Below are 16,748 nucleotides of genomic sequence, written 5' to 3'. Positions count from 1 at the left end.
TTTTCCAACACTCCTTGTCCAACGCGCTAATAATTCATGGGAAACGACTATAATCCATCAGATAATGTAAAGAACTTATCATCTGTTGCGCTAACTTCTCAGCAAATAGCCCTATTAAACAAAGTTTTAAATTATGATTTACCACCGAGATCCCCCCCCCCCAAGAAACAAATGATTATTGATCTTGAGTTCGCTCTTAGAGATTTGCCACAAAAAAACTTATTAATCCAACAAACCAATCGAATTATAAACCAAGCTATCCCCTCAATATCAAAACGACATAGAGAAGAAGCAAAAGCTTTACACACACTTAGACAAAACCGAGATATCATTATTCAAAAGGCCGACAAAGGCGATACAGTAGTTATTCTCAATAAAGGAGACTATATAAATAAATTATACACCATAATTTCAGACACAACGATGTACGAAGAGGTTGCACCATCAGAGTTCAACAGCTTAGTTAACAAATATAACAAATTGCTCACCACCTATAGGAAAGATGACCACATCACTATGGCCCAGCTCAAACAAATTAAAGCCCGCACATACAATATCCCAACCTTATTCGGCCAAGTAAAATTACACAAAACAGGAGGATACCCAATACGACCCATCGTGTAATATAAGAATTCAGCTTTTGCCTCCTTAGCCATGTTCATCTACCCTATTCTAAAACCATTCCGAGAACTCCTAACATATAATATAGAAAACTACGATGCTTTATTCATGAACCTCAAAGATCTCCATATCAAGGAGGATATGAAGTTATATTCAGTCGATGTGACTTCACTATACACTAACGTAAATGTACCCTACGCCTTAGACATAGTCTGGGCCTACTTAAACGATGATAACACAAAAATTAATAACACCAGACTCCCCAAAGACAGAATATTCGAACTAACAAAACTATTAGTAAATGCAAATTACATTCTATTCCAAGAAAAAATATACAGACAGATTTTTGGCCTCCCAATGGGCTTAAACATTAGTGAACTCATTGCCGAACTATACTTAGACAAATTAGAAAAGATCCATCTTGATCCATTTATACCACAGATCACATATTACAGAAGATATCTGGATGACATCCTAATCATCACAGACCAATTGACCATACACAATATTCTACAGGTTTTTAATAACATCCATCAGAGACTAAAATTTGAATTAGAAACTGAAGCAGAATCCCACTCCATAAATTTCCTTAATTTTACCATACACAGATTAGACCAAAAACTAAATTTCAGCATATATAGAAAACCCACTAATAAAGGGATGCTTCTGCACTTCCACTGTTACCACCCCCAACCATGCAAAAAACGGTCATGCTGAACCAATTTCTAAATGCCTATAAATATTCTTCCACCCAGATTTCTCTAACCACTGAAATAAATGAACTAACTAGAAGATTCTCAAATAGGGGTTACCCACTAACCTATATAAACAAAGTCAAAACAATAGCCTGTGATAAAATAAATAACAACAACCTCGCAACAAACATAGCAAAAAAATCCGACAAGACCAAAATATATTTCATCACCATTCCATATATCGAGCACTGGTACAATAAACTTAACTAAATATACAAGGAAACCGACATGAAAATCATAGCAAAACCCATGAACAAATTATACACATTCTTCAGAAATCGGCCTTCAAACACCACATTCCAATCACAGCATGACCTCGTATACAGTACACCATGCAAAAATTGTTATGCTGTCTACATAGGATCCACCATGGGAGTGGCACAGATACAAGCAAAACAACACGAAGCTCCGGTGCGGGCGGGTCGTTCAAATGCATCGGAACTTTCGTTCCACGCAATAAATGAACGACATACATTCGGCTTTACTGAAACAAAAATTATAAATATTCAACACAACTACTACAAACTACTCATTGCAGAAACCTTAGAGATGAAACTACATGAAACTTCAATCAATATCCGTAGGCCATTCCTATTGTCCAACGATTGGTCAATTATACGCATGCGTGAAGAACAAATACTACACCATAAGGAAAGAAAAAAAGTTTCGGATTAATTGTGAGTAACTCTCTTCCTGTGAACGTGATGCCCCGAAAAGTTCTAGTCCAACTTAAGGAATGTAGAGAATAACCCCCACCCCCTACCACCCACCCCTGCCCCATATCCAATTATTAGACCCCTAAATTTAACACAAAATTCCAGCCACAGGACCAAAAAGAAAAAAATCGATCCTTAATTATTAGCCTGTTTAGACCTCCAAAATCTAACTTTATGACAATGTTTTGCAAAATTGATATCGCCTTCCCCATGAATTATTAGCGAGTTGGACAAGGAGAGTTGGAAAAGAAGCTTCCTATATCAAAAATAAAGGTAAGCCCTGTTGACTCATAATATAATAGAATATAGGCATTATCGAGCACTTAATAGCTCTCTAGTATCAAATCTATTAATTTGTATGTATCCCATGCATTTTTCTTCTCTGCCGTATGTCTCATTAGTTCATCTCACATCCATTTAGGCCTAAACCTTGAACAATATTTCTTAGTTGGTATGTAAAACCTGGTAGTTTCCAAGATTAGTTCCTTGAATGCTTCCCATTTTGAGTTTGCTGTTGGTCCCACTGTATAGAATTTAAATACTGTCTCAGACCATCATAGTCGACTTTACGAAAGCAAAAACCCTTCCCTTTTCCTCTGATGGTAGTTACCTCCTTGAGTAAATCCCACTTTATTATTATTATTATTAATAGCCATATGATGCAAGGAAGCCTGAGGCTTATGCTGCACCAGGGGAAAAAAAAGTTCCCGAGTTACTCTGAGAGAGAGAAAGAGAGAGAGAGAGAGAGAGAATCAAAAGTAGAAGGGGGATCACCAAGAAAGAGAAGAATGATGATATCCAGCTCAGGACCCTGGGTGTGCCAAGCCCATACTCACCAGATGTGAGCCCCCGCACTTCAACACACTATGATCACTGCCACCTACTGGTTCATTTGTCTGCAGATTCTTAATGCATGAAGAATCACTACTGATAATCAAATCAAGAGTATTGCCCCCTCTTGTTGCCTCACAAACATGCTGATGTAGAAAACAATCATCCAATAAATTCACAAAAGCCTTGGTAGTGTGTGAGTGACCAACCCACAAATTCCAGTCAATATCGGGGAAATTAAAATCTCCCATTATAAGACTCTCTGATTTACTGGCCCACTCTATTTCCCTGTACAGTGTCTTATTATACTCATGAGTCATTAGGCCTATAGCACACTCCTGCTCTCAATTTTGATTTCCCTATGCTTATGTCACACCAAACCAACTCGACACTGTCCTGCCCTGTCCATCGATGTCAACTGGTTTCACTTCCTTGGATTTTATGTGTTTCTTAACTAATAGCATAACCCCTCCTGTCCTGTCTATCCTTTCTATACACATTGTATTCCCCAAATTCCAGTTCCGCATTCCTTATATCTGTGTGACACCACGTCTCTGATATCCCAACAATATCTGCCTTTGATGTTTTGAGCAATACCTCAAATTCATTAAATTTATTTACCAAACTCCTAGCATTGGTGTACATACAAGTATACATGCACCTGTTCTTATTCTTAGCTGCCCTAACACAACCCATGTGTTTACTTGTTCCGCAATGACTCCCAGCAGTCTCTGAAATATCCCGAATCTTGTTTTCCAGGCTGCTGCTCATTTCAATAGAAGCAGTGCAAGAATCACTTCCACCTCTGCCAGTGGCTACTGTTAATCTATTAGTCCTTGTATCCCCCCCCAACTAGCAGTTTTCTGTGTCACCTAACACTGCCTCGACAGTATCAGCAAATATTCTTGCACCCTTTCTATTTAAGTGTATCCCATCCCTGTAGAAGCAGTCTCTCCTGTTAACAAGTAGAGACCAGGCTGAAGAAAATTCTACCCCTTGAGACTTGCACAATCCCTCCCGGGCCGAATTTGTTGACAAGGCTCCCATCATATACTCCCTCCTATCGTGTCTGGGCAGAATTGCAGACACTTTCAAATTCAACCCTAATTCACGGCTTTTTTTCAACAGTGACTTGTACTTGCTAAGTAATTCCGCCGGTCTCCTACTCTTAATATCATTAGTGGTATAATATCATTTATACCACTGTCTCCTCAAAGACCTATGTACATATATATAGTTGTGTCTTATATGTTACCTTGGGTAGGATGTGGCCAACTATCAACAGAGGGGCTGGATATTAATGGTTAGGGCAGTGAACATATGAAAAAAATAATTGCTAGATTTCTGCTAAGTTTATTTTAATCCTTTGAGAAGGCTCAAAAATTTGTTCTATAAGAGCAAAATATTAAGTTTCTTGAAAATCTATCCGCTGGAAGTTATTATTACATGCAGATGGACAGACAAAGAAATAATAATTCTCAGAAATATCTGTATGCCAATTTTAATTAAATTTGGGATGGTTAAATAAATCTTTCTCAAATGCTCAACATAAAATTTCTTGAAAATCTGACCACTGGGAGCAAAGCAGTCACATGCAAATGGACAAATGCACATACGTCATGGAGATACAAATGCACACATACGCTAATGCACCTAAAAACCAGAGTTTATGGGTAGAAAAACCATGCCACCCTTACCTGAGACCAGCTAATTTGGCCATATTGTGAAAACAAGTCCATAAATTCCTTGTGTCATTGACTGGCTTTGAATCCATGTCTTTTCTATCTGGTGTGGAGAGAGTAGTGATTATATCCACTGTGCTAGCCTCAAGGGCATGTAGCACAGGATATAATCACTGCATAGGTGGATTCCGGGTAGGGGCACGTGCCCCTCTACGTGCTCTCAAATGGTTTGGTGACACACCAATTTATCGTAGAGATGGACTGGAATGAAAAAAATGAATCATAGTACAGTCAGATCACTGATGGTAGAGGGCGAAAACTGGATGAATTAGTGCTTACAACTTGGTGCTTTATACTACACCAGGTTGGTATTTGATGTTCTGGATGGGAGTGGAAAATCAAATATAAATATCACTCTCTAGAATGTCTGATGGGCTAAAATGATTTTTGGTTAGTCAAAGAAAGCAGGGTGGGCCTGCACTGACCATTGTTCCATAGTTTCCATGTTGCAAATGGAGGGTCGACTTTTGCACAGCTTTGTTGTCAAATATGCAAACTGGACTTGCTTTGATATGATCCAGAACTGGAAGGAAACCTGCGGAAAAGTTTACATATGGCTGGAGGATGAGACAGATGAATTTCTTCAGAGAATTCTCCAAGAGTCAGCTGCATTGATGAAAACAGACTCAAATGAAGCGAGCACCAGTTAAGTGGTAGATTTGTGAATGGACAGAACTGAGTCAAAAAGTACAGAAACCAAATAAACGATTTTAATGCCAAAAGCTTATTGGTGATGAAGAAGAGAATGCAACACTAAAGGCAGGATATCTTTCACTGTGGCGGTGATACGTGCATTTGATTGCAAAAGAATGTTTGAGAGTTGGAAGGAGTTGATTACATCTGTAAAATCAAGACCTATGAGGAATTGTCTACAAGCTTTATCTGCATGGGTAGCCCTCTAGTTATAATCACTATCCTCGCCATATCAGGTGGAAAAGGCCTGGGTTCGAATTGTCACTGTGGTTAGTGATTACCTTGTCTGGACTAACTCAGAAATATTGTGAAAAAGACCCATAAAATTTTTTTGTATTATTGATGGGATTCGAACTCGGGTGAGGAAAGGATGGTTTGCACCAAATCTATGATACATGTTTTTGCTAACTGGAAATGGGTCACTTTCTAGCAAACTGAATGAAATCAGCATCTTAAAATGGCCCAATTGATATTGTGAAACTAAGGGCATGTGGAAGCACATATTTTATTACTGCTAGGAACACGAGGTTCTGTGTTATGAATTTCTCCAGAGTGTTCCTAGGGGGAGAAACATTTAGACAAAGGTGGCAAGCAACAGTTGGTTAAAATGTGCAGACTTTCTGGCACGATGAAAATTTGCACTGGAAGTGTTTTGTAGAAGCACTTCGTGCACACAAAACACTTCATGTTCCAAGTGCTTAATTGTGAGGAGATCACAGCATCTATCTGATGGATTTCGAATGGAAGGTGTTGGTGGTTTGCTTGCTTTTTACTAAGGATGGTTATTAATCATAACATTGGAGTGTAGATAATCGATAGTTAGCTTTGTTCTTTCCCGCTTTAATGGAGTCAATTTAGCTGATACAGCATTGGACGTGGCTGCTATATGTGGAGCCACCCCTCCCCTGCTGTATAAGGGGAGGGGTGGCTCCTGCACTAAAACAGGACACTGAGGAAAGCTGTGGTCTGATGTGGCACACTGGGAATAATACAGTGCAGCTCCTTGTGGTGGGTAAAAAGAGCACAGCTAGTCTGGATTATTACTATTTGAATGTGCATGTATCAGTCAGTAAGATAATTGGGATTATGACTACATTCTGGCTATTGTAGCTCCTTGCGCTGCATAGCCTACATGAATGTTATATTGCAGATATCATTTGCAGTTCCTTTTATCACACTGGAACATTTTAGCATATACGGTTTCATCCAGTCTTTGTCAAGTACATTCCTCCCCTCTGTTAGAGAATGGCAAGAATTTAATTCTTTGCCAACCTTGCCAGCAGTGGGGAGGGGAAAAGGTGAAATTTTTTGCATCTGGATTTTTTATTCAAAAAACATGTCTTCTTTCTGCACATAAACTCACCAAAAACTTTAAAAAAATTAATTATATTATGAATGTGTGTCATTTTTCACTTTTTTTTTTATTTATTATGCATTATATAATTAATAAAATATTAATATTCTTGATTTATTTATTTTAATTTAAAGCTAACTACATTATTATTACTGATGTGTGGAAAATTTAATACAAATTTTTCTTAATATGTTGAGGATGGGTCTCTAGAGACTGTTGCTTAACTTTTGGAACATAGTGCATTACTCTCTTTTTGTCTTATGTAATAACTAAGAATTAAACTGTTCCAATCACATTGTTAAGAGGGCTATCTATCAAGGTGTTTCGCACAATAATTAGAATGGTTTTCACGGGCATTTTTGAAGAGCCAGTAAATTATTGACAAATGAAATACATTTAACAATAATAATTTACTATGGATAATATGAGGTATGTGCAGTTGCACAAAGGCCCTAGCCAGCAAGTACATGTTTGCATTTTGAAATCTGCGGCAGAAAGAGCAGATTGTGGGAATTGAGCTTATTTGATATTTATTTGTGATAATATTTTAATATTTATTAAAATTATGTGACTTGAGGAATGATAAAGATTTTTAAGCTCTTCACTTTCAGGTTTATCCTACCCACTTCTCTCTTATTTACCCAAGATAAGAGAAAATGAGGAACTGCATACTTTTATAATTTTTTTAAACCTAAAAAGTTGTTCACTATCCATAATTAATGAAATAACTTTATGCTAGAAAGTGATTTTTAGGAAAATAAAAATCCCACTTAGGAAAAGTTACCTAAGCCACTGGATTTCAGCATCGAAGTTTATAGATAAAATCTCTTTTGCTATATGCCTGCTCCGTTTTTCAATTTTGTCAATGCATGCATTCTCCTTCATATATTTCAGCCACCTATAAGAAAAGCAAACAATATACATGAAAGAATCTGTCATGGATACAATCAAGGGATATTCTACAGCCACAGTACATTCATGCCACAATGCCATCCCTTCTCATCTACAAACTATTGGTCTACGAAATGTAATGCTTAGTTTCCACGGTACTGGTACTGACCGCACATTACGATGCATGAAAGGTATGTGCAATGAGTGAAAAGGACTACTGAATGATCTTCAACCAACTGTAGAATTTCTTCTAAGTGCATGTTTGTTTTATAGTGACATCTTACTATATATACATTTTTGTTATTGATTTTTCAATATGTATCACAATGTTCAAAACAAATCAGTATCTTCTTTTGGTACTATTCACAGCACATGCCCTGGAGGTAGAACTGATGTCCTATGGGATAAGATAGACGAACCCAGTGAGGATGTTTGTCCCAAAACCCTTATTGCCTCTTGACTTCCCTGCATACAGAATATTCAGTTTAGCTGCCATAAAAGCAGCAGGGCTTCAATGTATTGTGTTTGATCATTGGTTGGTTGATTTGCTTTACCTGGACAAAAAATCCAAGTGCCTAGGGTGAGAAATCATGCAACCCATGCCCCAGATGGACAAACTTGCCACAGCATAAAAGGAGCCATAAAAATTCCTCCCGTCTCGATGAAGTTTCAGACATAAGGTTTTCACACACGGTGCAAAAGACACTGATCTTAACTAATCAAGATCTAAGTGTGTAAAGTACACAACAGCCAGCAATAAACCAGCAAGAGAACCAATAAAAATATATTTTAACAGAGATTAATAATTGAATCTCCCATTTTTTTTAAGCTGTTTGCAAAACATATGTAACTACCTGTCCGTATCAATAATTTGCTTTGTGGTTCATATCCGCCTACTAGAGAAATGAGAAAAAAAAAAAAAAAACAGATCACAGTTTTATTCTTCCTCTTGTTTTTCTACTTGCTACAGAGAGAGATCTGCACTATTTACAAAATGCCCTAGCTGGTAGCATAGTGCTTCTAACTACTGCCCTCCCTCACCAGCTAAACATGGCCTGAGTTGGACTCTCCCCAAATGATGTGAGGAATTTTTAAACAACTCAAATTCATGTACTTCCTAACCAAAGCACTTTTCTACTTTCTAATAAAAAGTTTGGTGTGCATCAAGGCTGAACTCCAGTTAGTGGTATACCCTCCAAAATGGCGATGAGAAGCAGGTAAAAGCAGTGATTGACAGGTTGTGACCGCTCACTCACTGCAGTCCCCTTCTTCGTTTCAGGTGGATGTCATGTGACACGACGTCACTGCAGCAGCAAATGTGAAATTCATCGTATCATTTCGTAGCCATATTTTCTTGCTTGTGTTTGCTTGCCACAAGTTACTATACCCTGTTTCATTGTGCGGGTAAACTGCTTCGTTGTTTTGCTGCCATGTGTTGCCGTCACATTTTCTTATTCCTTTTTATTTTTTTAATTTCTTTTTGTGTTTCTTTCATCTCTTTTTTGTATTTTTTTAACCTTTGTTCAATCCCAATGGAGCAAGTGAGTGAGAAAATGTTGCATGGATTGGAAAAGGACAGATGTAAGACTGTGATATACAATCCCGCATGCCAGACTGATGAGGTGAGTTTTCTTTGTATTTCCGTATTCTTTTCCCATCTCACTAACCTAATATTGTGTCAGTTAGATTCTTAAAAAAAAATTAATTCTTTTGGCATATTGTGCATATACAAAGAGCAATTTTATTGTTAATCTGCATGTGGTGTTAATTTTTGTTTCTTTTTTTAACATTGTATTGTAAAATGCATGTGGAATTGTATACTCGAGTGCGAATATAATATGTGACGAAGAGGTTGCATGAAGGATGTGAACTGAGAAAAATAGTTGTAATTTGAAGGAAAAAACACAATTATAAGAGGACCATGCTTTTGATTGACTTTCATTTGTGTTTAGTGAAAAAAGGTTAGATTTTCACACGACTTCAGTACGGATTCAAGCAAAAATACCATTTTTTCGACCTTTTTTGTATTTTCAAAGAGCAATTATATTACACGTGCAATCCTCTAGTGTGCTATGGTTACAAAAGTGGGGGTTTGGGGGCAGTAGTCCCCAAGATTTAAAAAAAAAAAAAAAAAAAAAACACCTTTTCTTTTGACAATTTGTATTTCTGTAGAAGCAATTTCATTGTTAACACAGTGCAATCACTTGGTCATGTCCGAGCGAGAAGAATCACTGGTTGCACTTGGTGTTACTTTTTGTTTTTATGTTAATTTCTCTTCATTTTATCTGTGACATATTGTTATGTCACGTGACATTTTGTCTTCCCCGAATAACATGCATTTCTGTTATTTGATGCTCCTAAAAAATTGCCATTTTGCCGTTCCTTTTTCTTCTTTTTCAGCTCCAGCATACTGTTATGCCACGTGACATCCATCATGTGCAGTCGAAGAGAAAACAGGGAACACAGTGAGTGGGCAGAGTTACAAACCATACATCACTGCTTTTCCCCTTTTCTCTTCGACGCCATTTTGTAAGTGGTACCACTCTCTGCAGTTTTACTGATAATTTAAACATAAGACTATGAAGAAAAAGGCTATTTATACAAGTACCTTACAAAGGATGAAGTAGTCAAGTTTAATCTATCAACCTTTTGGTGTTTGTATGGCCATGCAGGCAATCGCTTAGAATGTATCTTTTTGTACATAACTGCTTGAGCAGCCTCCCCTTCCAAAGACACTCAAAAGGACAATTTTCTCTAGATTGGAGCAGCAGTGGCTCTCAGATAATTAATTCAGTTAACTTTTACATATGGACCTTGGCATATCAAGACAAATCTGAGTTGTTTCTTTGTCACTAACAGTTACAGATATAGTTAAACAGTTACAGTGCTCAAAATGGAAAACATAAGCAACTAGAACATAAATAAATAAAACTATATTTTCTCAGCTAAGGTAAAGAAAGCCAACATGAGAACGACAAGAAACGTCCGATAACTTACACGGAAAATTAGTTTCCCGACAGCAGACTCTAGCGCTGCTCGCTCGGTAAAAATACGGTAGGTGTTATTGGTCTGGAGCCGAAACGAAGAAGGATATATTGATTGACAGGTAGGCATGGCAAACAATGAAATGATTGGTGGTGGGCGCGACAGACAAGCTACTATGTAGTCATTGGTTGATATTATAATGTGTATTTATGAGTAAAGAACGGTGCATAATAGTTTTGTGATGAATAGTAAACAGGTAATAGTAGCAATAAAACTTTTAAAGATGGAGGAAAATAAAACGTTGGTTGATTTTTTGAAAACTAAATTAATAAAAGTTTCGTTCTGTTCATTGTTTTTTTCTCATTCATTATTAAAAGCAGATTTTTAGAGTTCATGAGTGTTTTTACTATATTATTGATTTAGGTTTGGTTACGAAAAAAGCAAAAGGTTTCTTTATTTTTCGTAACCTGACCTTAAATGGTAGGTTTAAGGTCTTTTTTCACCAGTAAATAATAGAAAAGGTTTCCTTATATTTCATGACCTAACCTTAAATGTTAGAAAAAAAATAGATTCTTTATATATTCTCAATTAACACCTCAATAGCTATTCACTATATATATATATATATATATATAATATATATATATATAGTGAAAAGCTACTGAGGTGCTGATTGATGTTATGATATGTGTATATCCGCACGAGTGTCTTTAAAAATAAAAGTACAGTAAAAAAAAAATTAATATTTTGTTAATAAACTATTTATGAGCCAGAATTTTCTTTAGAATCCACCCATGATTCTAAAGAAAAAAAGGTTAGGTTACCCCCTCCATTTTGGAAGGGGTTCAGCTCCCATGGGATTCAAGTGGAGGTAACCTGACCTTTTTTCGCCATTATGGAAGCATCCATTAGGGCAAGTTACCATTAGTGCTTCTCCATGCTACTAAAGTGAAAAACACAGCAATCAGCACATCATTGCCACGCCTACCTGTCAATCAGTATATCGTTCTCGACTTTGCTCCAGACCGATAACATCTACCATCTGTTTACCAAGCAAGCAGCGCTAGAGTGCTGTATCAGGAAACTAATTTTCAGCGTAAGTTATCCGACATTTCTTGTCGTTCTCACGTTGGCTTTCTTTACCTTCGCCATTTTCTCTTTATACCCAGAGCAACCACATGGTCAGAGATGTTCACAAGGCAGAATACAAGAAATAGCACCATATTTAGCAGTCACATGAGCAGGACCGTGCCAAGCCATTTTAGTTCCTGAGGCAAGAACGAATAATTGTGCCCTCCCCTAAAATATTAAAAAAAATTTTTTTAATTAAAAAAAATGACATTTAAAATACATTTCTGTACATGTTTTAATGAAAATAAAAGGATGACAAAAAAATAAATAAATAAAAACTGTTTAAAGTGATTTTTATTCTCATAAGCAGTATTTATTATAAATATATAACAGATTTATTTATGTATCACTCATATCAAAAATGATTTAATCTTTCTTTTGGCGACCCTTTCAGCTTTTAACCTGAGGCAAGAACCTCATGCGCCTCACACTCAGCATGGCTCTACACATGAGCTCTGCACACTCAGCATGGCTCTGCACATGAACCACAGTTTTCAATGTGTGTACTTATGCACTCTAGCTCTTGACTACTCGACTATGGAGAAACAGCACTGTATTTAGCAGTCACAAGAGCCACAGTTACTCAATGTGTATGTACTTATGCACTCTAGCTTTTGACCACTCAACTACAGAGGTCCTGTAAAAGTTTTATCTAACATGCACAAACATTATCAAGGCCAGATTTACTGAGGCGCAGTGGTTTCAGGGCCCCAAGGTTACGAGGAGCCCAGGAACAATACAGTATCTGTTAGTCTAAGGCCCTGCACACTTACTTTAGGTCTTCTAAAATTCTAAAAATGTGTACCAGAACCCCAGACTACCTAAGTTCAGTAAAAAAAAAAAAAGGAAACCAGTAAAGAACATTAATATGAATTGATGAACTGACAAATTTTGATTGATTGTGGTATTCAAACACCATGATAAATAAAGAATGCGTTCCAATTTTCAATCGGCAATGTCCACCTTTAACATTTTGGAAAACTTTTAAAAGTTTAACAATGCTTCGAACTTAATTTTAAAAAGTAAACTTTAAAGTAAAAGTAAAAAGCAAGCTTATTAACCAGAACAGCACTCCTGTATGTTACAGCCCAGTTTGAGTAGTACAAAAATAAATAAAATAAGAACAAAAAAACAAAACTGAAAAATATATTAAAAAAGAAAGCGTTTCGAATATCACTCACCTTGACATAGTGCTAAATAGCCAAGTTGGCTCCTTATTAATCGGCACTTCAAGAGAATGAATAATAGCCAACTTCTTTGCAATACTAGCAGATATTTCTGGAACTTTAAGTTCATTGAATGACAACGTTCGGGACTATAAAAAATAAAGAACACTATTAAAAACAGCAAGTAAATTGAATAATAGGAAACTGAATGGGAAAGGAATTCTGTTCATAAAAGAAACATCACACAGCAAAAAGATAATAACCTCACCGTTTTTAGGAGCCACAAACATTTCATTAGATTAATTGAAATTTCATTAATAAAATTTCACTAATATAATTGATTAAATGAAACTTGACCACTTCATACTTTGTAAAATACTTGTATAAATAGCATTTTTTTCGTAGTCTAGGTTTAAATTACCTCACTGCACATCAAATTTTATTAGAAAGTATAAAAGTGCATGTAGCCAGGTGTTCAACGCTATGGTTAGGAAGTACATCTGTTTGAGTTGTTTAAAAATTCCTTACATCATTGAGTAGATTCGAACCCAGGCCATGTTCAGCTAGCAAGGGAGGGCAGTGGTTATAATCACTGTACTACCAGCTAGAGCAGTGCTACTCAAAGTGTGGTCCGCAGATCAGTGCAGTTCGTTAACTGTTTGTTGCTGGTAGCAACGAATTGGAAATTTGTCGGGAATGTTAACTAGTCTACGACAGCTTGTCCGGTACTGGTCCATGACAATGTATTTTACAAAAGTATCAGTCTGTGATGAATTGGAAATAAAAGAACCTGGTCGTTCACCACAGATAGTTTGAGAAGCACTGAGCTAGAGCATTGTATATATCAGCATTTCCCAAACTTTTTTTAGTCACAGAACACTTTTCCAATATATTTATGGAACACTTATGAAACACAAGTTTAATGTGAACCAAAGAACTGTTTGCTAATATTTTATTACATACGATGTACTGTGCACCAGGAGCATCTTTAGTTTCAACAAATGTAAAGCTGAAATTCAAATAACTGTCATCATACTTTCATTTTGGTCTTTTATTAGTTGGTTCCTGTTTTTTCACTTCTGATTTTTAGGGAACAAAACGCTGCGACTGTCCACTCTCACTTTGAAGTGCGACAATATTGTGTTCGTTTTCATCGATCACACTACATTGCTACTTTTCATAGATGTCATTACCTCTATGCAAAGTCGCCCGAAATAAAGTGTTCCATGTTCTATCTGATTATTAGGCTATGCCAGTATATTAATAAAAGAAAAAAAAAAAAAATGTTAAAAATTATAATGATACAAAAGTGGTGTATGCTACAAATATGCAAAATTTATTTATTTTATTTTTCTAATTATTAATAATGATTTTTCACAGAACACTTGTCCACAATTCACAGAACACTAATGTTCTGCGGAACACAAGTTTGGGAAACGCTGGTGTATATAGTATAGATCAGTTCCCAATCGGTGGTTCACAAAATTGTTCCAGGGGATTTGCACTAAAAATTTTGTAACCACGTCTGCTTAGATTTACATAGGTATATTTTTGTAAATTACAAAATAGTTTAATCTTTATGCGGTTCGGTTCAAAATTAATATTTAGTTGTGGTTTTGGTCACGTGCCCTTATACAATGAGCAAGCACAACAGAATGTTAGTGGGAGAGATTGGATGCGAACATGTCATATCTATCGCAACAGTCAGTCACACTTTGGTGGTTCGCGATATAAATATTATGCTGAAAATAGTTCACGAGTCAAAAATGGTTGGGAACTGCTTGTATAAATTAGGATTACTCATATGTAAAGGGACCAGATCCTTAGTATTCCAATGCAGGACATCGATTTTACATTGATGCACTTTCTTTGAACACCAATACATACACTGGTGTTCAAAGAAAGTGCATCAACTAGGAATTCCACATTTCTAATCCTTTTTCCCAATGATATGTTACATTAATGACTAGCATCACAAATAGAAATATAAACAAAAGATATTTATTAATAGTTAAGGCAAAGCTACGTAATATTTGACAAGTGCTATCAAAATATTCCAAAATGAGCATTTGCAACCTTCATACAAAGTTTTGGTAAACACGACAATTATAGATGAAATGTTATCAGAAGCCCTCAATTTGCTTCGGTTTATCATTTTAAATGGAAAACAAAATGAAAAGTTCACCAGGTGCAAACTAATATTTAGTTGAACTGCCTCTGGCCCTGGTGACAGCAGCAGCAGCAGCAGCAGCACACTGTCGAGGCATTGGCAAGATCAATTTCTGAAGATAATCAACTGATATAGTTCGTTGTTCCAAACACAAATTATGGCAGTTAATGAAGGTTCTTTGATTTCTTTCTAGTAACTGCAGATTCCACATGGTGCCAACAGTTCGCTATATGATGCACTGTTTGCTTGATGTTTGCGGAGCAGTCGGGTACGGGACATGATACTGCCATGGGGGATGTCTTTGTGTGTGCATGATGTAAGGAGTGCAAGGAAATCAGGCGACAACTCAGCATTGTTATTGGTCTGTATGAGAGCTTGAAGGACAGGGTGGATGCCCTTGAAGGAAATAAATTGAGGGGCCCCATCAAGCTCTCAGCTGCCCACATCAACGCCACAGCTTGCACTTGGTCATCATGCAACACAGAGGCAGCCCATTAGGCAGAATGCGCTGGTCCCACAGGAACTAGTAGTTGTTGGTGACTCTATTGTCACGGAAACGGGGAACATGCTTTGTAAAAAGGATAGGTGGAATAGGACCAGGGTATGTCTGCCAGGGGCAAAGGTTAATGACGTTGTAGAGTGGATATCATCTTTTAAGGGCAAAAAAGGTGGTATAGTTGTACACGTTGGCACTAATGATATTAAGAGTAGGAGACCGGCGGAATTACTTAGCAAGTACAGGTCACTGTTGAAAAAAAAGCCGTGAATTAGGGTTGAATTTGAAAGTGTCTGCAATTCTGCCCAGACACAATAGGAGGGAGTATATGATGAGAGCCTTGTCGATCAATTAGGCCCTGGAGGGATTGTGCAAGGCTCAAGGGGTAGAATTTTTTTCAGCCTCGTCTGTACTTGTTAACAGGAGAGACTGCTTCTACAAGGATGGGATACACTTAAATAGAAAGGGTGCAAGAATATTTGCTGATGCTGTCGAGGCAGTGTCAGGTGGGTCAGAAAACTGCTAGTTGGGGGGGGATACAAGGACTAATAGATTAACAGTAGCCACTGGCAGAGGTGGAAGTGATTCTTGCACTGCTTCTATTGAAATGAGCAGTAGCTTGATAAACAAGATGCAGGATCTTTCAGAGACTGCTGGGAGTCATTGCGGTACAAGTAAACACATGGGTTGTGTTAGGGTAGCTAAGAATAGAAACATGTGCATGTATACTTGCGTGTACACCAATGCTAGGAGTTTGGTAAATAAATTTGAGGAATTTGAGGTATTGCTTAAAAACATCAAAGGCAGATATTGTTGGGATATCAGAGACATGGTGTCACACAGATATAAGGAATGCGGAACTGGAATTTGGGGAATACGTGTATAGAAAGGATAGACAGGACAGGAGGGGAGGAGGGGTTATGCTATTAGTTAAGAAACACATAAAATCCAAGGAAGTGAAGCCAGTCGACATCGATGGACAGGACAGTGTCGAGTCAGTTTGGTGTGACATAAGCATAGGGAAATCAAAATTGAGAATAGGAGTGTGCTATAGGCCTAATGACTCTGATGAGTATAATAAGATACTGTACAGGGAAATAGAGTGGGCCAGTAAATCAGAGAGTCTTATAATGGGGGATTTTAATTTCCCAGATATTGACTGGAATTTGTGGGTTGGTCACTCGCACACTAGCAAGG

The 16,748-nt window shown here is 37.1% G+C and overlaps 1 protein-coding gene across 1 annotated transcript in view; it reads right to left on the bottom strand.

Moving 5' to 3' along the window:
* Nucleotides 1–16,748, bottom strand: part of LOC150077537 (choline kinase alpha-like) — a 133,435-nt gene that overhangs the window by 47,350 nt on the left and 69,337 nt on the right. Inside the window, exons 3-4 of the mRNA XM_090385935.1 lie at nt 12,901–13,034; nt 7,497–7,610 (exon numbers count right to left, since the gene is read on the bottom strand). Coding sequence (XP_090242061.1) covers nt 7,497–7,610; nt 12,901–13,034 — 248 coding nt within the window. The remainder of the gene's footprint in view (nt 1–7,496; nt 7,611–12,900; nt 13,035–16,748) is intronic.

Source organism: Mastigoproctus giganteus, chromosome 12, assembly GCF_048544385.1.
Source record: "Mastigoproctus giganteus isolate SK-2022 chromosome 12, ASM4854438v1, whole genome shotgun sequence".
NCBI lineage: Eukaryota > Metazoa > Arthropoda > Arachnida > Uropygi > Thelyphonidae > Mastigoproctus > Mastigoproctus giganteus.
This window is presented reverse-complemented; position numbering and strand designations above follow the sequence as displayed.